This window comes from Coregonus clupeaformis, chromosome 23, assembly GCF_020615455.1.
Source record: "Coregonus clupeaformis isolate EN_2021a chromosome 23, ASM2061545v1, whole genome shotgun sequence".
NCBI lineage: Eukaryota > Metazoa > Chordata > Actinopteri > Salmoniformes > Salmonidae > Coregonus > Coregonus clupeaformis.
Window position 1 is genome coordinate 55,304,107 of NC_059214.1, and position 24,951 is coordinate 55,329,057.

Sequence of the window (24,951 nt, forward strand, 5' to 3'; positions counted from 1 at the left end):
AAGGAGATAAGGACCATGTTCTGCATGTAAATTATTAATGTTTTTAATGGTCAAGGCTACACTGTACCGTTGGGCCCATGCAAGAGACGGGTTGACGGCACGAGCTTAGAGCTGGACCTCTAGATGGAAATGAGCTGTTAGCTAAATCTGATGTATCACATCATTTCTCAGTATACTGACACTTATGTTTTTGTTGTACATTGTTCCTGTCCAAATAAACTTCATACATAAAATAAATGTAAAAAGTACTGTGAAGAGTTTTTATATGGTATAGCACAATATATAACAATATATAATAAGAGCACGTCAATAATACACTTTTTTTCGTAGAGCGTCTTTAATCTACAGCTTGAAGTGCTGAACAATCAAGCCTGGTTGACGAGACCACACAGCGAGGAAGAGCTGTGACTCACTGGTCTGGACAGGAGGCCGTTTGTTAATGCAAGATTCGCTCAGAAATTGAGACCTCTTGGTTCTTTGGATTTGAAAATTCAACAGTTGTAATGGAAGCGGGCGGCGCTCGGGGGCTGTGTGTGGGTGGGCCTGTGGGTGTTTAAGTGAGAAAGACACGGAGGAGAACCAACCAGTAAAAGATCATATAAAAAAAATACATAGACAGTAAATCGAAAAACAGTAGAAAATAAAAACATGTCGACAAGACAACTGATCTAAGTCCAAACTGCCACTCAGGAACATTCAATGTCGTCTTGGTAAGCAACTCCATTGTATATTTTTGCCTTGTGTTTTAGGTAAAAGGACAAATCCCAACACAACACATCACTGAGTACCACTCTTCATATTTTCAAGCATGGTGGAGGCTGCATCATGTTATGGGTATGCTTGTCATTGGCAACGACTAGGGAGTTTATTTATTTTATAAAAAGAAAATGGAATAGAGCTAAGCACAGACAAACTCCACGAGGATAACCTGGTTCAGTTTGCTTTCCACCAGACCCTGGGAGATTAATTCACCTTTCAGCAGGACAGTACTCTAAAACACAAGGCCAAATATATACATACTGGAGTTGCTTACCAAGACGACATTGAATGTTCCTGAGTGGCCTAGTTACAGTTTTCACTTAAATCTGCTTAAAAATCTATGGCAAGACTTGAAAATGGCTGTCTAGCAATGATCAACAACCAACTTGACAGAGCTTGGAGAATTTTAAAAAATAATAAATCGGCGAATATTGTACAATCCAGGTGTGCAAAAGAATCACAGCTGTAATCGCTGCCAAAGGTAATTCTAACATGTATTGACTCTGGAGGTTGAATACTTATCTAATCAAGATATATTAATGTTTTATTTTCCATTCATTTAAAATAAATATTATACATTTTCTTCCACTTTGACATGACAGATTATTGTGTGTAGATCGTTGACAAAAAAAAAGACAGTTAAATCCATTTTAATCCCACTTTGTAACACAACAAAATGTGGAAAAAGTCAAGGGGTGTGAATACTTTCTGAAGGCAATGTAGGGATATTACCGTTCAGGTAATCAGTTTGTCATTACTCTATGAATTTGAAATTCTGCTCTTAATCTGACTAAGGAATTTAACTCCGATTTGACAATTGATCATTCTCTCTGCTTCTCGGCGGAGAAACTGTTTTGCTGTTGACGAGTTAGCCCCCTTCATTATCAACACATGGTGCCGACAACATCAAAACAGCCTTTCCAGACTCTCATCCTAAAAATGTCTCTCTCTCATCCTACATGTTTTTATATGATCCCTGACCCCCTTTAACTTCATGTCAATCATTAACCACTACACCCCACCCCTCAGCTCAGCCGCCACCGACAACCCCCCCCCACCACCATATCCCCCCGACCCCATCTCAGGTATAAAGGTCCAGCTGCAGCCCAGGTAACTTTACACTGTGCTCTCTCCAGAACTTTCTCCTGGACCCAGAGGACTGCTCTCTTTTAGCTTGCTCTCTCCCCTCTCTCTCTCATCATGAAGCTGCTCTCCCAGACACTGTGCCTGGCCCTGGCCCTGGCTCTCAGCCACGCCGCGCCACAGTAAGTAACCACACAGAGCACTCTGCTCTCACCCTCATGTTTAGTGTGGATATTATTTATGCATTATAGAAATGTTGTTAGTGCCAACCGTAATGTCTAGGTGCCCTCGGATACAAATAGTTGAAAACATGGTTTTTAGATTTGTTTGTACGGTGGGATGTCAATAACAGAGGACAGTCGTCTGGTCTCACTACAGTGGGATGTCAATAACACAGCGGACAGTAGTCTTGTCACACAGGTTTTCTGCTTTCTCAAGGCCAGGTTATATAAACGTTGAATCCAAGCAAACATGTTTTCTATCTGCATCAGCTGTACGCATCTGAGATGACAAAGTTTGCATTTCATCTTGTCTTTTCAGGAACCTTGAAGTCATGGTGAAAGGTGAGTTTGAGGAAAGGGAAAGGAAAGGGGGATACCTAGTCAGTTGTACAACTAAATGCATTCAACTGAAATGTGTCGTCCGCATTTAACCCAACCCCTCTGAATCAGAGAGGTGCAGGGGGCTGCCTTAATCAATATCCACGTCATTGGCGCCGGGGAGCCGTTGTAGTTGGGGTTAACTGCCTTGCTCAATGGCAGAATGGCAGATTTATTTGATTTTGAAGGCAACCCTGCCATTAACTACCTGTCATTTTCAATTATGTTATGACCTGGTTCAAAGGCTATACTGAATCAAGTGTAATGTAAGAACAATGCAATGAAAGAACAATCATTCTGCAATCATTTTGCAAATTTCCCCTATCAGCATTAAGCCCAATCTCATAGAGAGTAGGTATAGAAGTTCTTTCAAAGATATAGCCCGCTGAAATAAAATGGTGATTAAATGCACCAATGATGGCATTTTTGTCCATAATTGGTCCAGAGTTTATTTGTTGGGGCAGAGAAGGGGAAGTATCCCTTCAGAGATTTTACAATTTTCCAGAATTTAGCCTGATCCCCCTTACAATCAGAAATAGTGTTTACATAGTACTCAGACAGGCCTCAGAAGAGTGTGTACATAGTACTCAGACTGGCCTCAGAAAGAGTGTTTACATAGTACTCAGACAGGCCTCAGAAAGAGTGTTTACATAGTACTCAGACAGGCCTCAGAAAGAGTGTTTACATAATACTCAGACAGGCCTTTCTAATCAGTATTACACATTGATTCCTCAGTTGCCTAAAATACTGCCAATCTGGTCCTACGTTTGTTTTTCTGGCCTTGGCCAAAGCAGCATCTCTCTTGTGTATAACTTCAGATAAATCAGGAGTGAACCAAGCGTTAGATCTATTTTTAACTCTCCGTTTTTTTGAAAGGGGCATGATTATCTGTGATTAGTATTGAAGACATATGAAAAGTAGCTTAAAGCTAATTGTTGTTCTGGGATAGATGAGAAGCCAAACATTTATAAAATGGCACTGACAGAGAGGGCTGCCTCGCTTCTAGTCCTTAGGAAACTTTGCAGTATTTAGTTTTTTAATGTATTATTTCTTACATTGTTAGCCCAGAAAATCTTAAGTGTTATTACACACAGCCGCGAAGAACTATTGGATATCAGAGTGGCATCAACTTACCAGCACTACGACCAGGAATACGACTTTCCCGAAGCGGATCCTTTGTCCGTACCACCAAGGGCATTTTAACTGATTCCAGAGGCCGACCCAAAACAATGCTGCTGGAGGAGAGGCAGCCGGAGCTGTCTTCTAGTCAGACTTAGGAGGCGCGCACACCACCCATCGCTTCCGAGTATATTACTTGTTAATGTCCAGTCCCTAGATAACAAAGTTGACGAGATCAGGGCAAGGGTTGCTTTCCAGAGAGACATCAGGGATTGTAACATCCTCTGTTTCACGGAAACATGGCTCTCTCGGGATATACTGTCCCCATCCATACAGCCATCTGGGTTCTCAGTACATCGCACCGACAGGAATAAACATCTCTCCGGGAAGAAGAAGGGGGGTTATGTTTCATGATTAACGACTCATGGTGTAATTGTAACAACATACAGGAACTCAAGTCATTTTGTTCACCTGACTTAGAATTCCTCACAATCAAATGCTGACCGAATTATCTCCCAAGAGAATTATCTTCGGCTATTGTTACAGCCGTTACCATGACAGCCCTCAAGGAACTTCACTGGACTTTATGCAAACTGGAAACCACATATCCTGAGGCTGCATTTATTGTAGCTGGGGATTTTAACAAAGCAAATTTGAGAAAAAGGCTACCTAAATTCTATCACTCGCGCTGGAAAAACGCTGGACCTTTGTTACACTAACTTCTGCGATGCATACAAGGCCCTCCCCTGCCCTCCTTTTGGCAAATCTGACAACGACTCCATTTTGTTCCTCCCTTCCTATAGGCAGAAACTCAAACAGGAAGCACCCGTGCTAAGGACTATTCAACGCTGGTCTGACCAATCGGAATCCACGCTTCAAGATTGTTTTGATCAAGCGGACTGGGATATGTTCCGGGTAGCCTCTGAGAATAATATAGACGTATACGCTGATTTGGTGAGTGGGTTTATGAGGAAGTGCATAGGAGATGTTGTACCCACTGTGAATATTAAAACCTACCCTAAAAAGAAACCGTGGATAGATGGCAGCATTCGCGAAAAACTGAAAGCATGAACCACCGCATTTAACCATGGCAAGGTGACGGGGAATATGAGGTCGTTCCCTCCGTAAGGCAGTCAAACAGGCAAAACGTCAATATCGAAGCTGGTTGAGAGAATGCCAAGAGTGTGCAAAGCTGTCATCAAGGCAAAGGGTGGCTATTTGAAGAATCTCAAATATATTTTGATTTGTTTAACACTTTTTTTGGTTACTACATGATTCCATATGTGTTATTTCATAGTTTTGATGTCTTCACTATTATTCTACAATGTAGAAAATAGTGAAAATTAAGAAAAACCCTTGAATGAGTAGGTGTTCTAAAACTTTTGACCGTGTACGTGTGCATGTATGTATATAAATCAGTGGAGGCTGCTGAGGGGAGGACGGCTCATAATAATGGCTGGAATGGAGTCAATGGAATGGTGTCAACCACATGGAAACCACATGTTTGATGTGTTTGATACCATTCCACTGACTCCATTCCAGCCATTATTATGAGCCTCCACTGATATAAATGTACACTATATATACAAAAGTATGTGGACAACCCTTCAAATTAGTGGATTCAGCTATTTCAGCCACACGCGTTGCTGACAGGTGTATAAAATCGAGCACACAGCCATGCAAACTCCATAGACAAACATTGGCAGTAGAATGGCCTTACTGAAGAGCTCAGTGACTTTCAACGTGGCACCGTCATAGGATGCCACCTTTCCAACAAGTCAGTTCGTCAAATTTCTGCCCTGCTAGAGCTGCCCCGGTCAACTGTAGGTGTTGTTATTGTGAAGTGGAAAGGTCTAGGTATCACGTTTCAGGTGAAGACCCAGATGCAGACAGTGTCGAAGACAGGAGCAAGGGGAAAACCGCTGGTGGGCTTGACGAAACAAAACAAACTGGCAACAGACAAACAGAGAACACAGGTATAAATACACTGGGGATAATGGGGAAGATGGGTGACACCTGGAGGGGGGTGGAGACAATCACAAAGACAGGTGAAACAGATCAGGGTGTGACACTAGGAGCAACAACGGCTCAGCCACACAAGCTCACAGAACTGGACCACCGAGTGCTGAAGTGCGTAAAAATCGTCTGTCCTCGGTTGCAACACTCACATTAAATGTTTTACCGAGTTCCAAACTGCCTCTGGAAGCAACGTCAGCACAATAACTGTTGGTTGAGAGCTTCATGAAATGGGTTTCCATGGCCGAGCAGTCTAATATCACCACGCGCAATGCCAAGCGTTTGCTGGAGTGATGTAATACTCACCGCCATTGGACTCTGGAGCAGTGGAAATGCGTTCTCTGGAGTGATGAATCACGCTTCACTGATAATCTTCCTGCAAGGAGCTTTAGCTATGATTTATAAGCCTCTGAGGCTGCTTTTGAATCTAATCAAGCTCTGTGGCTGAAATTGTACCTGATCAGCCCGTCAGGAATGGAGTTCACCCACTCCGTAAATGTAAATATTATCCATACAACATTACTTATAAACTGATAATGAGCGCCAAACACAAATTAAAGCATGATATTAGTATGAAATGTACCATCCCTTAGTGTAGCAATCAATAAAAACGTATGAGTTGATCAACCATGGGCTCTGCCACCTCAGCCATACTGTCAATGTATCATCAATAAGTCCACTGCTATTTATAGAGTTTATTTCATGATCTCGACAAAACAACTTTTGTTAAGTCGTGATCATAAGATAAATAAGTTGTGATCTTGACATAACGAGGGAATCATTTTTTTTGTCATGTCTTCTCTGGACTTCCATACTATATATAACTACTAAACGTTAATATAATCTTCACTACACGCCCCCACGCCCCAAATGCTACTCCCCCAGGCTGCAGTCCGCAGATAGACGCTTCTCCTACTTTCACTCACACAGTCAGTTAGTTCGCTGAGGCAATTAGATAATCGACTTTGGGAGAGACGTGAGAATGAGAGACCGATTAGGTGAATTAATAATAATAATAAAGTTTTGGTGGCAAGTAGCTTTGAAATCAGCATATTGTGCCTTATGGTTGAATATTATCACAAACAAAGTACTAGGGTAGTGAATTGATACCGCTATCTTCAGCTGTAAGCTAGCAAGGAAAGTTAGCCTACAATTAAAGGTAGAAGCTACCCGTATCTTCTTGCATTATAAAGTGTTATAGCCTGTATGGACATTGTTTCGCGAACAGTAAAAAACCATTTTAACATTTCTACATGCCGTGTTGCATTATTCAAGAAAGTGTGTTAACTTCTGTGCAGCATAAGTGGCGAGCTAACATGATGCAGCCAGACTCCCAGTGCAGTAGTGATACGTCGTTCGCAAACAAACAGCTCTTTTTGAACGGATCGTTTTGGTGAACGTTGGGAACCGAATCGCATCGGTGAAAGAGCCGTTCATTTGGCTCCCTGATTTGCATACTGCTACTACTGCTTTATGAGTTCAAAACAACGATTATCTGCAGACACGTTACAACAGCATTATCTAAAGAAGGTGAACCATCACTGCAGAAACAACACATAGTGGGGAGAGCATGTCATTCTGGTCCACACTCATTTTTGCCATGCGTTTTTTTTCTTCAGGTGATCTAATAATTTAGCCAGGTAAAAATGTATTTGAAAGCGGATTTCACGGTCTGACATACTGGTAGTCTACTGGTTGGGATTTACATTGGAGATATGCAATTTTTTATCATGGTTCTATGTCGAATTTGAAGCATTTTGAATGAAGAGCCGTTTGGGAGCCAAATGAGCCGGCTTATGAAAAAGACTACAGAAGTACCGAAAGTAAAACAAATTCTAGTACCAAACTATTTTTCATGTTCTAGTATTGAAAAAGTACTGACGTTTCGGTGTACCGTGCAACATTACTAGGAACCTATGTTTTTTGCAAAGATTAGATTGATCGAATACCTCTATAGTTAAACCCTTACCTGTCCCTACAGATCGCCCTGAGAGGCCCAAGACTCACTGTGAGCAGCATAGAGACGGTGACCAGACGACCAGTCCTAGTGGGCAACCTATCATGGGGGCTTTTGTACCCCAGTGTGATGAGCAGGGTCTGTACAGAGCCTCTCAGTGCCATGGTTCTACAGGACACTGCTGGTGTGTGGACAGCAGGGGGCAGGAGAGAGCAGGGACCAGGAAAGGACCCGGCACTGGCCAGCCTAAGTGTGATGAACCAGGTGAGTTTTAATTTATAAACACTAAAGTAATATCTATGTCATGATTGTAGTTGTAAATCTCCCAAATCCGTCATGAGGATTTGTTTGTTCTATGTAGTATGTAGCTAGCAAGCTTTCATTGTTTGCATTCTAGTCAGGCAATTGTGGCTAAGCATCTTAGCTAGCTAGCTACCGAGTAGTTAGCAATGATAGCTTTAATAACTACTGCATACTAAAAGGGTAAAGGGTGTGTTTTTTGTTTAGTGTCCTTTTTTATTTGCGACTGGCGGGAATAGGTATGACCACTGGGCATATTCAATCCCAGATTGTTTGACTTCAAGGCAGTTCCACTAACAACAGTCTCAAGAGAGTTAGCGCCCTTGGGAGTTCTCATAATGCCCTACTGTAATATACACTAATTGTACTACCACACGTTTCTTACACCTGGAAAAGCTTTCGATAGCCTCCTGGATGGAGCGTTCCACTCAGACACCAATGGAGTGAATTCAGAGGGTAGCGTGACAGAGTCAAACCCGGTCCCTGCATCTGTCAGTCCAACGCTTTAGCCATTTTACGCCAAGAGGTCCACCCCTACTGACACGTTTGCTAGGTGTTGTATTAAGGATGCAACTTTATGATTTAGCAACTTACCTGTCTCTACAGATCGCCCTGAGAGGCCCAAGACTCACTGTGAGCAGCATAGAGACGGTGTCCAGACGACCAGTCCTAGTGGGCAACCTATCGTGGGGGCTTTTGTACCCCAGTGTGATGAGCAGGGTCTGTACAGAGCCTCTCAGTGCCATGGTTCTACAGGACACTGCTGGTGTGTGGACAGCAGGGGGCAGGAGAGAGCAGGGACCAGGAAAGGACCCGGCACTGGCCAGCCTAAGTGTGATGAACCAGGTGAGTTTTAATTTATAAACACTAAAGTAATATCTATGTCATGATTGTAGTTGTAAATCTCCCAAATCCGTCATGTTGGATTTGTTTGTTCTATGTAGTATGTAGCTAGCAAGCTTTCATTGTTTGCATTCTAGTCAGGCAATTGTGGCTAAGCATCTTAGCTAGCTAGCTACCGAGTAGTTAGCAATGATAGCTTTAATAACTACTGCATACTAAAAGGGTAAAGGGTGTGTTTTTTTGTTTAGTGTCCTTTTTTATTTGCGACTGGCGGGAATAGGTATGACCATTCAATCCCAGATTGTTTGACTTCAAGGCAGTTCCACTAACAACAGTCTCAAGAGAGTTAGCGCCCTTGGGAGTTCTCATAATGCCCTACTGTAATATACACTAATTGTACTAGCACACGTTTCTTACACCTGGAAAAGCTTTCGATAGCCTCCTGGATGGAGCGTTCCACTCAGACACCAATGGAGTGAATTCAGAGGGTAGCGTGACAGAGTCAAACCCGGTCCCTGCATCTGTCAGTCCAACGCTTTAGCCATTTTACGCCAAGAGGTCCACCCCTACTGACACGTTTGCTAGGTGTTGTATTAAGGATGCAACTTTATGATTTAGCAACTTACCTGTCTCTACAGATCGCCCTGAGAGGCCCAAGACTCACTGTGAGCAGCATAGAGACGGTGTCCAGACGACCAGTCCTAGTGGGCAACCTATCGTGGGGGCTTTTGTACCCCAGTGTGATGAGCAGGGTCTGTACAGAGCCTCTCAGTGCCATGGTTCTACAGGACACTGCTGGTGTGTGGACAGCAGGGGGCAGGAGAGAGCAGGGACCAGGAAAGGACCCGGCCCTGGCCGGCCTAAGTGTGATGAACCAGGTGAGAACTGAGAAGAGTTTTAATTTATAAACACTACAGATAATAAAGTAATATCTATGTCATGATTGTAGTTGTAAATCTCCCAAATCCGTCATGAGGATTTGTTTGTTCTATGTAGTATGTATCTAGCAAGCTTTGATTGTTTGCATTCTAGTCAGGCAATTGTGGCTAAGCATCTTAGCTAGCTAGCTACCGAGTAGTTAGCAATGATAGCTTTAATAACTACTGCATACTAAAAGGGTAAAGGGTGTGTTTTTTGTTTAGTGTCCTTTTTTATTTGCGACTGGCGGGAATAGGTATGACCACTGGGCATATTCAATCCCAGATTGTTTGACTTCAAGGCAGTTCCACTAACAACAGTCTCAAGAGAGTTAGCGCCCTTGGGAGTTCTCATAATGCCCTACTGTAATATACACTAATTGTACTAGCACACGTTTCTTACACCTGGAAAAGCTTTCGATAGCCTCCTGGATGGAGCGTTCCACTCAGACACCAATGGAGTGAATTCAGAGGGTAGCGTGACAGAGTCAAACCCAGTCCCTGCATCTGTCAGTCCAACGCTTTAGCCATTTTACGCCAAGAGGTCCACCCCTACTGACACGTTTGCTAGGTGTTGTATTAAGGATGCAACTTTATGATTTAGCAACTTACCTGTCTCTACAGATCGCCCTGAGAGGCCCAAGACTCACTGTGAGCAGCATAGAGACGGTGTCCAGACGACCAGTCCTAGTGGGCAACCTATCATGGGGGCTTTTGTACCCCAGTGTGATGAGCAGGGTCTGTACAGAGCCTCTCAGTGCCATGGTTCTACAGGACACTGCTGGTGTGTGGACAGCAGGGGGCAGGAGAGAGCAGGGACCAGGAAAGGACCCGGCACTGGCCGGCCTAAGTGTGATGAACCAGGTGAGTTTTAATTTATAAACACTAAAGTAATATCTATGTCATGATTGTAGTTGTAAATCTCCCAAATCCGTCATGTTGGATTTGTTTGTTCTATGTAGTATGTAGCTAGCAAGCTTTCATTGTTTGCATTCTAGTCAGGCAATTGTGGCTAAGCATCTTAGCTAGCTAGCTACCGAGTAGTTAGCAATGATAGCTTTAATAACTACTGCATACTAAAAGGGTAAAGGGTGTGTTTTTTGTTTAGTGTCCTTTTTTATTTGCGACTGGCGGGAATAGGTATGACCATTCAATCCCAGATTGTTTGACTTCAAGGCAGTTCCACTAACAACAGTCTCAAGAGAGTTAGCGCCCTTGGGAGTTCTCATAATGCCCTACTGTAATATACACTAATTGTACTAGCACACGTTTCTTACACCTGGAAAAGCTTTCGATAGCCTCCTGGATGGAGCGTTCCACTCAGACACCAATGGAGTGAATTCAGAGGGTAGCGTGACAGAGTCAAACCCGGTCCCTGCATCTGTCAGTCCAACGCTTTAGCCATTTTACGCCAAGAGGTCCACCCCTACTGACACGTTTGCTAGGTGTTGTATTAAGGATGCAACTTTATGATTTAGCAACTTACCTGTCTCTACAGATCGCCCTGAGAGGCCCAAGACTCACTGTGAGCAGCATAGAGACGGTGTCCAGACGACCAGTCCTAGTGGGCAACCTATCGTGGGGGCTTTTGTACCCCAGTGTGATGAGCAGGGTCTGTACAGAGCCTCTCAGTGCCATGGTTCTACAGGACACTGCTGGTGTGTGGACAGCAGGGGGCAGGAGAGAGCAGGGACCAGGAAAGGACCCGGCACTGGCCAGCCTAAGTGTGATGAACCAGGTGAGTTTTAATTTATAAACACTAAAGTAATATCTATGTCATGATTGTAGTTGTAAATCTCCCAAATCCGTCATGAGGATTTGTTTGTTCTATGTAGTATGTAGCTAGCAAGGTTTCATAGTTTGCATTCTAGTCAGGCAATTGTGGCTAAGCATCTTAGCTAGCTAGCTACCGAGTAGTTAGCAATGATAGCTTTAGGAACTACTGCATACTAAAAGGGTAAAGGGTGTGTTTTTATTTGCGACTGGCGGGAATAGGTATGACCATTCAATCCCAGATTGTTTGACTTCAAGGCAGTTCCACTAACAACAGTCTCAAGAGAGTTAGCGCCCTTGGGAGTTCTCATAATGCCCTACTGTAATATACTCTAATTGTACTAGCACACGTTTCTTACACCTGGAAAAGCTTTCGATAGCCTCCTGGATGGAGCGTTCCACTCAGACACCACCTGTTAAACAATAATAAACCAAACACCTTGACTCAAGGCTTGAAAATGGACATCTAATCACGTAGAGCTGGGACGATAAACCAAAAATTATCGACACCGACCAAACCGACAACTTATCGTGGACATTTTGCCGATATCGTTCGTTACAATAAATTACCCATAGGGCCCTACTAGAGTAATGTGAAGTTTGAACTTAAATACATTTGCTAATATGGGTGATTGTTAAAACCTTATTAGTACCTGCCATTATATCTCTAAATACTTTTTTCCCCCACTGTATATATACCCCTCTATCTCTACTCCTACCTACTATATACAATGCATTCAGACCCCTTGACTTTCTTTTGACATTTTGTTACGTTACAGCCTAATTCTAAAATCAATTAAATAAAAGTTTTTTTTACACACAATCTACACACAATACCCCATAATGACAAAGCGAAAACGGGGTCTGAATGCTTATGTAAATGTGATATTTCAGTTTATTTAATTTTATACATTAGCAAAAAAAAATAAAAAACAGTTTTTTACTTTGTCATTATGTGGTAGTGTGTGTAGATTGATGAGGGGAAAAAACAATTTGATCCTTTTTAGAATAAGGCTGTAACGTAACAAAATTTGGAAAAAGTAACGGGGTCTGAATGCTTTCCGAATGCACTGTATATCTACCCCTATATCTCTACTCCTACTATATATATATATACAGTGGGGGAAAAAAGTATTTAGTCAGCCAACAATTGTGCAAGTTCTCCCACTTAAAAAGATGAGAGAGGCCTGTAATTTTCATCATAGGTACACGTCAACTATGACAGACAAAATGAGAAAAAAAAATCCAGAAAATCACATTGTAGGATTTTTAATGAATTTATTTGCAAATTATGGGTGAAAATAAGTATTTGGTCAATAACAAAAGTTTCTCAATACTTTGTTATATACCCTTTGTTGGCAATGACACAGGTCAAACGTTTTCTGTAAGTCTTCACAAGGTTTTCACACACTGTTGCTGGTATTTTGGCCCATTCCTCCATGCAGATCTCCTCTAGAGCAGTGATGTTTTGGGGCTGTTGCTGGGCAACACAGACTTTCAACTCCCTCCAAAGATTTTCTATGGGGTTGAGATCTGGAGACTGGCTAGGCCACTCCAGGACCTTGAAATGCTTCTTACGAAGCCACTCCTTCGTTGCCGGGCGGTGTGTTTGGGATCATTGTCATGCTGAAAGACCCAGCCACGTTTCATCTTCAATGCCCTTGGTGATGGAAGGAGGTTTTCACTCAAAATCTCACGATACATGGCCCCTTTCATTCTTTCCTTTACACGGATCAGTCGTCCTGGTCCCTTTGCAGAAAAACAGCCCCAAAGCATGATGTTTCCACCCCCATGCTTCACAGTAGGTATGGTGTTCTTTGGATGCAACTCAGCATTCTTTGTCCTCCAAACACGACAAGTTGCGTTTTTACCAAACATTTATATTTTGGTTTCATCTGACCATATGACATTCTCCCAATCCTCTTCTGGATCATCCAAATGCACTCTAGCAAACTTCAGACGGGCCTGGACATGTACTGGCTTAAGCAGGGGGACACGTCTGGCTCTGCAGGATTTGAGTCCCTGGCGGCGTAGTGTGTTACTGATGGTAGGCTTTGTTACTTTGGTCCCAGCTCTCTGCAGGTCATTCACTAGGTCCCCCCGTGTGGTTTTGGGATTTTTGCTCACTGTTCTTGTGAATATTTTGACCCCACGGGGTGAGATCTTGCGTGGAGCCCCAGATTGAGGGAGATTATCAGTGGTCTTGTATGTCTTCCATTTCATAATAATTGCTCCCACAGTTGATTTCTTCAAACCAAGCTGCTTACCTATTGCAGATGCAGTCTTCCCAGCCTGGTGCAGGTCTACAATTTTGTTTCTGGTGTCCTTTGATAGCTCTTTGGTCTTGGCCATAGTGGAGTTTGGAGTGTGACTGTTTGAGGTTGTGGACAGGTGTCTTTTATACTGATAACAAGTTCAAACAGGTGCCATTAATACAGGTAACGAGTGGAGGACAGAGGAGCCTCTTAAAGAAGAACTTATTTTTGTGAGAGCCAGAAATCATGCTTGTTTGTAGGTGACCAAATACTTATTTTCCACCAATAATTTGCAAATAAATTCATTAAAAATCCTACAATGTGATTTTCAGGATTTTTTTTCTCAATTTGTCTGTCGTAGTTGACGTGTACCTATGATGAAAATTACAGGCATATCTCATCTTTTTAAGTGGGAGAACTTGCACAGTTGGTGGCTGACTAAATACCTTTTTTCCCCACTGTATATATATATATATATATATATATATAGATAGATATCTACCCCTATATCTCTACTCCTACTATATATATATATATCTACCCCTATATCTCTACTCCTACTATATATACAGTGAGGGGAAAAAAAGTATTTGATCCCCTGCTGATTTTGTACGTTTGCCCACTGACAAAGACATGATCAGTCTATAATTTTAATGGTAGATTTCTTTTAACAGTGAGAGACAGAATAACAATAAAAAAATCCAGAAAAATGCATGTCAAAAATGTTATAAATTGATTTGCATTTTAATGAGGTGTCACGAGTTGCTAAGCCAGAACCCAGAAGCAGACCAGGACAAGGTAAGTAGAAACGAAGGTGAGTGTTTATTACAAATTCAAGAGTGATGCTGAATAATCCAGGGAACAGAGCGGGCGGCGTTGATTAGTTGTTGGGGGTGCAGTGGTTGATCCCATCCTGGGTCGGCAGCCGCCGACCACCAGGCAGAGGTTGGATGAAGGTTCCGGACGGGTGACTGCAGATGGAACAAAACGGGGGTAAGTAAGTAACAAACCAACACGGTGCAAAAACAACAAAACTAACGCTAGGCTCTAAAACTGATACTCTGGTAAACCTACTGTTCATGGCTAACGATCCGGCAGGGACTGGATGTTAGGCCAGAACCTAAGAAGGGTGATGATCAGGACCAGGTGTGCAGATTGCTGATGGGATGCAGGTGCGGAAATCAAGAGAGCTCCCCGGAGCGTTCCCGAACCCTCGGGAAACTGGAGATCACGAACAGAAAAACTAGTCACCAGACAGGACCCGACTCAGACTGCCGGGATCGTTACAGTACCCCCCCTCCGACGAACGCCACCGGGCGGACTCCCCGGAGCGCCAGGATGGAGGCGGTAGAAGTCACTGATGAGGTCAGCATCTAGGACCTGTCGCCGCGGAATCCAACTCCTCTCTTCAGGACCATACCCCTCCCAGTCCACGAGATACTGGAAACCCCGGCCCCGCCGTCTGGAATCCATGATGCGACGCACCGTGTAGGCAGGACCACCTCCGATCATCCGAGGAGGAGGAGGAGGAGGCGGAGGAGGCAACAGAGGACTGAGGAAGACAGGCTTGAGGCAGGAGACATGAAAAGTGGGATGGACTCTGAGCGTCCTCGGTAGTTTGAGTCGAACTGCCACTGGATTGATCACCTTCTCCACCACAAACGGACCAATGAACTTCGGTAACAACTTCCTAGACTCAGTCCGTAACGGAAGATCCCGTGTGGCCAACCAAACCCTATCTCCGATGGTATAGGTGGGAGCGGGGATCCGGCGACGATTCGCCTGGAGCTGATACCGGTCCGAAACTCTAAGGAGTGCCTTTCTGGCCCGATGCCAGGTCCGGTGGCAACGACGAATATGGGCCTGAACAGAAGGCACTGAGAGCTCCTTCTCCTGAGAAGGGAACAGGGGAGGTTGGTAGCCATACAGGCACTGGAAGGGAGACATCCCAGTGGCAGATGTAGGGGAGAGTATTGTGGGCATACTCAACCCAAGGCAACTGAGAGACCCAGGAGGTGGGGTTGGAAGAGACCAGACAGCGTAGCGTGGATTCCATCTTCTGGTTGGCTCTCTCCGCCTGACCATTGGATTGGGGGTGAAAACCAGATGTGAGACTGACTGTAGCTCCAATGGCCAAACAGAAGGACTTCCAGACAGCAGAGGTAAACTGAGGGCCACGGTCGGAAACGATATCACTGGGCAAACCGTGGACCCTGAAAACCTCCCTAACCAGGATCTCGGACGTCTCCGAGGCAGAGGGAAGCTTGGCAATTGGCACAAAGTGGGCGAACTTGCTGAATCTGTCCACGATAGTCAGAACGACCGTGTTCCCCTCAGAAGCGGGCAACCCAGTGACGAAGTCCAGGGCCAGATGCGACCATGGTCGCCGGGGAATAGGAAGGGGGTGAAGTAGTCCAGAGCTGGGCCGATTGGTACTCTTATTCTGCGCACACACTGGACAGGCAGCAACAAAACCCCGAGTATCCTCGGCCATGGCAGGCCACCAAAAAGCGTCTGCGAAGAAACGCCATTGTCCGAGCCACGCCAGGGTGACAAGCCATCTTGCTGGCGTGGGACCATTTGAGGACAGCAGGACGAACCGACTCAGGCACAAACAACCGACCGGGTGGACCGTTACCGGGACCGGGCTGAGTCCGAAGGGCCGCCAGCACCTCCTCCTCAATCTTCCACATAACTGCTCCCACGACGCAGTTCCGGGGGAGAATTGTCTCGGTCTTGGACCCACTCTCCTCCGTCTTGGAGAACATCCGGGACAAGGCGTCCGCCTTGCCGTTCTTAGATCCAGGTCGGAGCGTCAGGGAAAACTTGAATCGTCCGAAAAACAACGCCCACCTGGCCTGACGGGAGTTGAGACGTTTAGCCGATTGCACGTAAGCAAGATTCTTGTGGTCAGTCCAGACAATAAACGGTTGCTCCGCCCCCTCCAACCAGTGGCGCCACTCCTCCAAGGCAAGTTTCACCGCGAGAAGCTCCCGGTTACCCACATCGTAATTCCTCTCCGCAGGCGAAAGGCGACGAGAGTAGTAGGCGCAGGGATGGAGTTTACTGTCCGTGGAGCATCGCTGCGACAGGATGGCGCCAACTCCCCACATCAGACGCGTCCCACTTCAACGACGAACTGACGGGCCGTGTCCGGTTGAGAGAGAATCGGTGCGTTGGTGAATCGCCTCTTCAAATCCAGAAACGCTCGATCCGCCTCCGGATTCCACTTGAAGGTCCTGATACTGGAAGTCAAGGCAGTTAACGGAGCGGCCACACGGCTGTAATCCCGGATGAATCTGCGGTAGAAATTCGCAAACCCCAAAAATCTCTGGAGCTGCAATCTCGTACCGGGCTGGGCCCATTCCAGAACCGCTCTAACCTTCTCCTGGTCCATCCTAATCTCTCCCCTGGAGATGATGTACCCGAGAAAGGATGTCGTGTGGGCGTGAAACTCGCACTTCTCGGCCTTCACGAACAGGCGATTCTCCAACAATCGCTGCAGAACCTGCCGGACATGCTGGACGTGGTCGGAAGGTTCCTTCGAGAAAGATCAGAATGTCATCCAGGTAAACAAACACAAAGAGACCGATCATATCTCTCAGGACGTCGTTCACCATACTCTGGAATACCGCTGGAGCATTGGTCAGTCAAACGGCATCACCTGATACTCGAAGTGACCCATCGGTGTATTGAAACCCGTCAACCACTCGTCCCCCTCTCTGATCCGGACCATGTGATACGCATTGCGTAGGTCTAGCTTGGTGAACACCGTAGCACCCTGTAAGGAGTCGAAGGCAGAACTCATCAAGGGCAGGGGATACTTGTTCTTGACCGTGATGTCATTCAACCCCCGATAATCAATACACGGTCGAGAGAGCCATCCTTCTTACCCACAAAGAAGAATCCTGCCCCCCAGGGGTGATGACGAGGGACGAACGAGACCAGCAGCTAGGGACTCCTTGATGTAGGTCTCCAAAGCCTCACGTTCAGGTCGGGAGATACTGTATAACCTTCCCTTGGGGTAGACAGCTCCAGGGAACAGGTTGATGGCACAATCATATGGTCGGTGGGGAGGGGAGTGACAGAGCCTTCTGCTTACTGAAAACTTCCCCCAAATCGTGATATGTCTCGGGAACCAGGGACAAATCTGGGGGTTTAGCCTCAATCACCTGACTGGGAACCGAATGGGGGCAGGCAGTCTTGAGACAGTTAGCATGACAATCAAGGCTCCAACTCGTTACCTTGCCCGTCACCCAATCGAACGTGGGATTGTGTTCCTTCAGCCAGGGGTATCCAAGGACCAGAGGAACATGGGAAGACGGCAGAATGAAGAATGAAATCATCTCAGAATGATTCCCCGACAACCGCATCTTAACCGGTTCAGTCCTCATCGTGATACGTGCCAGACTACTGCCGTTCAGAGTGGTCGCTTCAATGGCTTCCGGCAATTGCTCCTTGGAAAGCCCCAGCTGTTCCACCAACTCGGCATCAAGAAAGCTTCCATCGGCACCTGAATCGATAAAAGCGTTAATCGCTAAGCTCTGATTCCTGTTCACAAGGGTAGCCGGGAAACGGGGTCTGACAGAGGTACTGAGAGGTTGAAACTGGCTCGCTAAAAGTCCTCCCAACTTTAGCGAGCCGGGCAGTTTGACGACCGCCGGGAACAAGTGGAGATGTAATGTCCCGAGCTACCACAGTAGAGGCAGCAGTTGGTCTTACGTCTATGTTGACGCTCCTCCTTGGTTAACCCGTGCCGCCCCACTTGCATGGGTTCAGAATCGGGAGAGAGGACCTCTCCACTAATCCTTTGTGGTGGAGAATGATCGACATGTTCTGGTCCATCACCCGACCCGACTGGGAACTGAGAAGCTGATCGATTGGACGGACCCCATTGCTTCTCCCTCCTTCGCTCTCGGACTCAATTATCCACCCGAATAGACAAGGCTACCAAGCTGTCCAGGTCACTAGGCTCCGGATAGGAGATCAACTCATCCTTGAGCTGCTCCGACAGACCCTGGTAAAAGGCCGCTTGCAGAGACTCCTCGTTCCACCCACTCTCCACAGCCAACGTCTTGAACTCGATCACGAAGTCGGCCACGCTGCGAGTTCCTTGGTGAAGCGAAAACAGGCGCCTAGCTGCGTCCCTCCCTCGGACGGAATGGTCGAAGAGCTTCCTCATCTCGGCCGTGAACCCCTGGTATGAAGCCATGCAGGGGTCTTGTCGTTCCCAAACGGCTGAAGCCCACTCCAGCGCTCGACCACGCAGCAACGCAATCACAAAGGCTATCCTAGCCTTGTCTGTGGCATAAGAGTAGGGCTGTAGATCGAACACTAATCCACACTGCATAAGGAAGGAACGGCATCTTCCCAGCTCCCCCTCATATCTATCCGGCGTCGGAACCTTGGGCTCACGGAAGGACACAGCTCCAGAAGCGGCAGGCGAGATGGGTGAAACCGGTAGTGGATCCTCCACCGGAAACTTGCGTTGGTTCTGGACCTCCGTCAGACCGGTAGAAAGGTTCCGAACTGACAACGCGATCTCCTGTAGTACCGTGCTATGATGGCCCAACATCTTCTCCTGATGGGTAATGGCATGGCGAACAGAGTCCAGGTCCGCTGGGTTCATTACTGGCCGGATCGTTCTGTCACGAGTTGCTAAGCCAGAACCCAGAAGCAGACCAGGACAAGGTAAGTAGAAACGAAGGTGAGTGTTTATTACAAATTCAAGAGTGATGCTGAATAATCCAGGGAACAGAGCGGGCGGCGTTGATTAGTTGTTGGGGTGCAGTGGTTGATCCCATCCTGGGTCGGCAGCCGCCGACCACCAGGCAGAGGTTGGATGAAGGTTCCGGACGGGTGACTGCAGATGGAACAAAACGGGGGTAAGTAAGTAACAAACCAACACGGTGCAAAAACAACAAAACTAACGCTAGGCTCTAAAACTGATACTCTGGTAAACCTACTGTTCATGGCTAACGATCCGGCAGGGACTGGATGTTAGGCCAGAACCTAAGAAGGGTGATGATCAGGACCAGGTGTGCAGATTGCTGATGGGATGCAGGTGCGGAAATCAAGAGAGCTCCCCGGAGCGTTCCCGAACCCTCGGGAAACTGGAGATCACGAACAGAAAAACTAGTCACCAGACAGGACCCGACTCAGACTGCCGGGATCGTTACATGAGGGAAATAAGTATTTGACCCCTCTGCAAAACATGATTTAGTACTTGGTGGCAAAACCCTTGTTGGCAATCACAGAGGTCAGACGTTTCTTGTAGTTGGCCACCAGGTTTGCACACATCTCAGGAGGGATTTTGTCCCACTCCTCTTTGCAGATCTTCTCCAAGTCATTAAGGTTTCGAGGCTGACGTTTGGCAACTCGAACCTTCAGCTCCCTTCACAGATTTTCTATGGGATTAAGGTCTGGAGACTGGCTTGGCCACTCCAGGACCTAAATGTGCTTCTTCTTGAGCCACTCCTTTGTTGCCTTGGCCGTGTGTTTTGGGTCATTGTCATGCTGGAATACCCATCCACGACCCATTTTCAATGCCGTGGCTGAGGGAAGGAGGTTCTCACCCAAGATTTGACGGTACATGGCCCCGTCCATTGTCCCTTTGATGCGGTGAAGTTGTCCTGTCCCCTTAGCAGAAAAACACCCCCTTAGCATAATGTTTCCACCTCCATGGTTGACGGTGGGGATGGTGTTCTTGGGGTCATAGGCAGCATTCCTCCTCCTCCAAACACGGCGAGTTGAGTTGATGCCAAAGAGCTCGATTTTGGTCTCATCTGACCACAACCCTTTCACCCAGTTCTCCTCTGAATCATTCAGATGTTCATTGGCAATCTTCAGACGGGCCTTTATATGTGCTTTCTTGAGCAGGGGGACCTTGCGGGCGCTGCAGGATTTCAGTCCTTCACGGCGTAGTGTGTTACCAATTGTTTTCTTGGTGACTATGGTCCCAGCTGCCTTGGGATCATTGACAAGATCCTCCCGTGTAGTTCTGGGCTGATTCCTTACTGTTCTCATGATCATTGCAAATCCACGAGAAGAGATCTTGCATGGAGCCCCAGGCAGAGGGAGATTGACAGTTATTTTGTGTTTCTTCCATTTGCGAATAATCGCACCAACTGTTGTCACCTTTCTCACCAAGCTGCTTGGCGATGGTCTTGTAGCCCATTCCAGCCTTGTGTAGGTCTACAATCTTGTCCCTGAGATCCTTGGAGAGCTCTTTGGTCTTGGCCATGGTGGAGAGTTTGGAATCTGATTGATTGATTGCTTCTGTGGACAGGTGTCTTTTATACAGGTAACAAGCTGAGATTAGGAGCACTCCCTTTAAGAGTGTGCTCCTAATCTCAGCTCATTACCTGTATAAAAGACACCTGGGAGACAGAAATCTTTCTGATTGAGAGTGGGTCAAATACTTATTTCCCTCATTAAAATGCAAATCAATTTATAACAGTTTTTATGGATTTTTTTGTTGTTATTCTGTCTCTCACTGTTCAAATAAACGTACAATTAAAATTATAGACTGATCATTTCTTTGTCAGTGGGCAAACGTACAAAATCAGCAGGGGATCAAATACTTTTTTCCCTGACTGTATATCTACCCCTATATCTCTACTCCTACTATATACAGTGGGGGAAAAAATGTATTTAGTCAGCCACCAATTGTGCAAGTTCTCCCACTTAAAAAGATGAGAGAGGCCTGTAATTTTCATCATATGTACACGTCAACTATGACAGACAAATTGAGGAAAAAAAATCCAGAAAAACACATTGTAGGATTTTTAATGAATTTATTTGCAAATTATGGTGGAAAATAAGTATTTGGTCACCTACAAACAAGCAAGATTTCTGGCTCTCACTGACCTGTAACTTCTTCTTTAAGAGGATCCTCTGTCCTCCACTCATTACCTGTATTAATGGCACCTGTTTGAACTTGTTATCAGTATAAAAGACACCTGTCCACAACCTCAAACAGTCACACTCCAAACTCCACTATGGCCAAGACCAAAGAGCTGTCAAAGGACACCAGAAACAAAATTGTAGACCTGCACCAGGCTGGGAAGACTGAATCTGCAATAGGTAAGCAGCTTGGTTTGAAGAAATCAACTGTGGGAGCAATTATTAGGAAATGGAAGACATACAAGACCACTGATAATCTCCCTCGATCTGGGGCTCCACGCAAGATCTCACCCCGTGGGGTCAAAATGATCACAAGAGCGGTGAGCAAAAATCCCAGAACCACACGGGGGGACCTAGTGAATTACTTGCAGAGAGCTGGGACCAAAGTAACAAAGCCTACCATCAGTAACACACTACGCCGCCAGGGACTCAAATCCTGCAGTGGCAGATGTGTCCCCCTGCTTAAGCCAGTACATGTCCAGGCCCGTCTGAAGTTTGCTAGAGTGCATTTGGATGATCCAGAAGAGGATTGGGAGAATGTCATATGGTCAGATGAAACCAAAATATAAATGTTTGGTAAAAACGCAACTTGTCGTGTTTGGAGGACAAAGAATGCTGAGTTGCATCCAAAGAACACCATACCTACTGTGAAGCATGGGGGTGGAAACATCATGCTTTGGGGCTGTTTTTCTGCAAAGGGACCAGGACGACTGATCCGTGTAAAGGAAAGAATGAATGGGGCCATGTATCGTGAGATTTTGAGTGAAAACCTCCTTCCAGCAGCAAGGGCATTGATGATGAAACGTGGCTGGGTCTTTCAGCATGACAATGATCCCAAACACACCGCCCAGGCAACGAAGGAGTGGCTTCGTAAGAAGCATTTCAAGGTCCTGGAGTGGCCTAGCCAGTCTCCAGATCTCAACCCCATAGAAAATCTTTGGAGGGAGTTGAAAGTCTGTGTTGCCCAGCGACAGCCTCAAAACATCACTGCTCTAGAGGAGATCTGCATGGAGGAATGGGCCAAAATACCAGCAACAGTGTGTGAAAACCTTGTGAAGACTTACAGAAAACGTTTGACCTGTGTCATTGCCAACAAAGGGTATATAACAAAGTATTGATAAACTTTTGTTATTAACCAAATACTTATTTTCCACCATAATTTGCAAATAAATTCATTAAAAATCCTGCAATGTGATTTTCTGGATTTTTTTTTCTAATTTTGTCTGTCATAGTTGACGTGTACCTATGATGGAAATTACAGGCCTCTCTCATCTTTTTAAGTGGGAGAACTTGCACAATTGGTGGCTGACTAAATACTTTTTTCCCTCACTGTATATCTACCTCTATATCTCTACTCCTACTATATATATATCTACCCCTATATCTCTACTTCTACCTACTATGTATATCTACCCCTTTCTCTCTACTAATACACATACCATATATATATATCTGGATACCCCTTCAAATGAGTGGATTCGGCTATTTCAGCCACACCCGTTGCTGACAGGTCTATAAAATCGAGCACGCAGCCATGCAATCTCCATAGACAAACATTGGCAGTAGAATTACCTTACTGAAGAGCTCAGTGACTTTCAACGAGGCACCGTCATAGAATGCCACCTTTCCAACAAGTCAGTAGGTCAGATTTCTGCCCTGCTAGAGCTGCCCCGGTCAACTGTAAGTGCTGTTATTGTGAAGTGCAGCAATGGCTCAAATATAAAAGGCCACTCTAAAATGTGCACTTTTGTCAAACAACAAAATGCCACAAATGTCTCAAGTTTTGAGGGAGCGTGCAATTGCCATGCTGACTGCAGGAATGTCCACCAGAGCTGTTGCCTGAGAATTGAATGTTAATTTCTCAACCATAAGCCGACTACAACTTAATTTTAGAGAATTTGGCTGTAAGTCCAACCGGCCACACAACCACAGACCACATGTATGGCGTTGTGTGGGCGAGCGGTTTGCTGATGTCAACGTTATGAACAGAGTGCCCCATGGTGGGTGTGGGGTTGGTATAAGCTACGGACAACGAACACAATTGCATTTTATAGATGGCAGTTTGAAAACAGAGATACCGTGCCGAGAACTTGAGGCCCATTGGCTTAACATTCGTCCGCCGCCATAACCTCATGTTTCAGCATGATAATGCACGGCCCGATGTCGCAAGGATCTGTACACAATTCCTGGAAGCTGAAAATGTCTGCCCTGCTAGAGCTGCCCCGGTCAACCGTAAGTGCTGTTATTACGAAGTGGAAACGTCTAGGAGCAACAACGGCTCAGCCGCGAAGTGGAAGGCCACACAAGCTCAGAGAACGTGACCACCGAGTGCTGAAGCGCGTAAACATTGTCTGTCCTCGGTTGCAACACTCACTACCGAGTTACAAACTGCCTCTGGAAGCAACGTCAGCACAATAACTGTTCTTCAGGAGCTTCATGAAATGGGTTTCCATGGCCGAGCAGCCGTACACAAGCCTAAGATCACCATGCGCAATGCCAAGCGTCGGCTGGACTGGTGTAAAGCTCGCCGCCATTGAACTCTGGAGCAGTGGAAACGCGTTCTCTAGAGTGATGAATCTTTCCCAGAAGAGTGGAGGCTGTTATAGCAGCAAAGGGGGGACCAACTCCATATTAATGCCAATGATTTTGGAATGAGATGGTCGAGATGTCCACATACTTTTGGTCGTGATGTGTATATAAGGATCTGCTAGTGACCTGAATCTGGGATTGTCAATTCATAAGACTTCAAACATTAAAGGCTTCACGAGGGCCGTATTACACCTTCCATCTCCACACAGCAGAGGCACATAACAGGGGGGAACTAAAACTGCACGTTGTGAGAGCCAGATGCCAGATGAACACAGATTCCTATGATTGCAGTAACATAGGAAAGTTTTGAATTAATTTTCTCACAATAATGCAATAGACAACCAAGTCAATTTATTCTAGATGCATTTAGGCGCGTGCTGTGTTTTTTTCAAATCCGATGGAACACCATTGGTTGGGCCTAGAGTTGCAAAGCTAACGGTAATTCACCAGAATCTTCGGTAATTTTGATAATTAACTGAAACTTTATGGTAATCAATGGTAACTTTGGTAATTTATACTTGAATCACTTTTAAAATATGTATTCCTATACATAGTATTCCTTTTTTATATCGAAGTCCATATTGTCCATGAGTTTTTAGTAGATAGCCTAATTAATGAAAAAAGCATCCAATCAACAATGGCAGTATTTTCAATTAACCTTTTACTGTGGTGGGCTAAATCAGGGTCAGACAGAGTGTTTCTTGGTAGTCTTAAACAAATCTACTTTGAAACAAAAGTATATACCTCACACACATAGTTATGGGCTTAAAAAAGAAGACAACACCTGTAACATAGATATAGAGATCACGTTTATAAAATGTTGAGTTTTCATCCCA

At 45.4% G+C, this 24,951-nt stretch overlaps 1 protein-coding gene across 2 annotated transcripts in view; it reads left to right on the forward strand.

The window, feature by feature from the left end:
* Positions 1-1,862: 1,862 nt before the first annotated feature.
* Positions 1,863-24,951, forward strand: part of LOC121536434 (hemopexin) — a 34,019-nt gene continuing 10,930 nt past the window's right edge. The window contains exons 1-7 of one of the 2 annotated variants that reach the window (XM_041843693.2): positions 1,863-2,024; positions 2,383-2,405; positions 7,558-7,797; positions 8,440-8,679; positions 9,315-9,554; positions 10,218-10,457; positions 11,092-11,331. In XM_041843693.2, the coding sequence (XP_041699627.2) occupies positions 1,960-2,024; positions 2,383-2,405; positions 7,558-7,797; positions 8,440-8,679; positions 9,315-9,554; positions 10,218-10,457; positions 11,092-11,331 (1,288 nt within the window). In that variant the 5' untranslated portion in view covers positions 1,863-1,959. The remainder of the gene's footprint in view (positions 2,025-2,382; positions 2,406-7,557; positions 7,798-8,439; positions 8,680-9,314; positions 9,555-10,217; positions 10,458-11,091; positions 11,332-24,951) is intronic. The other variant, XM_041843694.2, reaches the window with a different exon arrangement.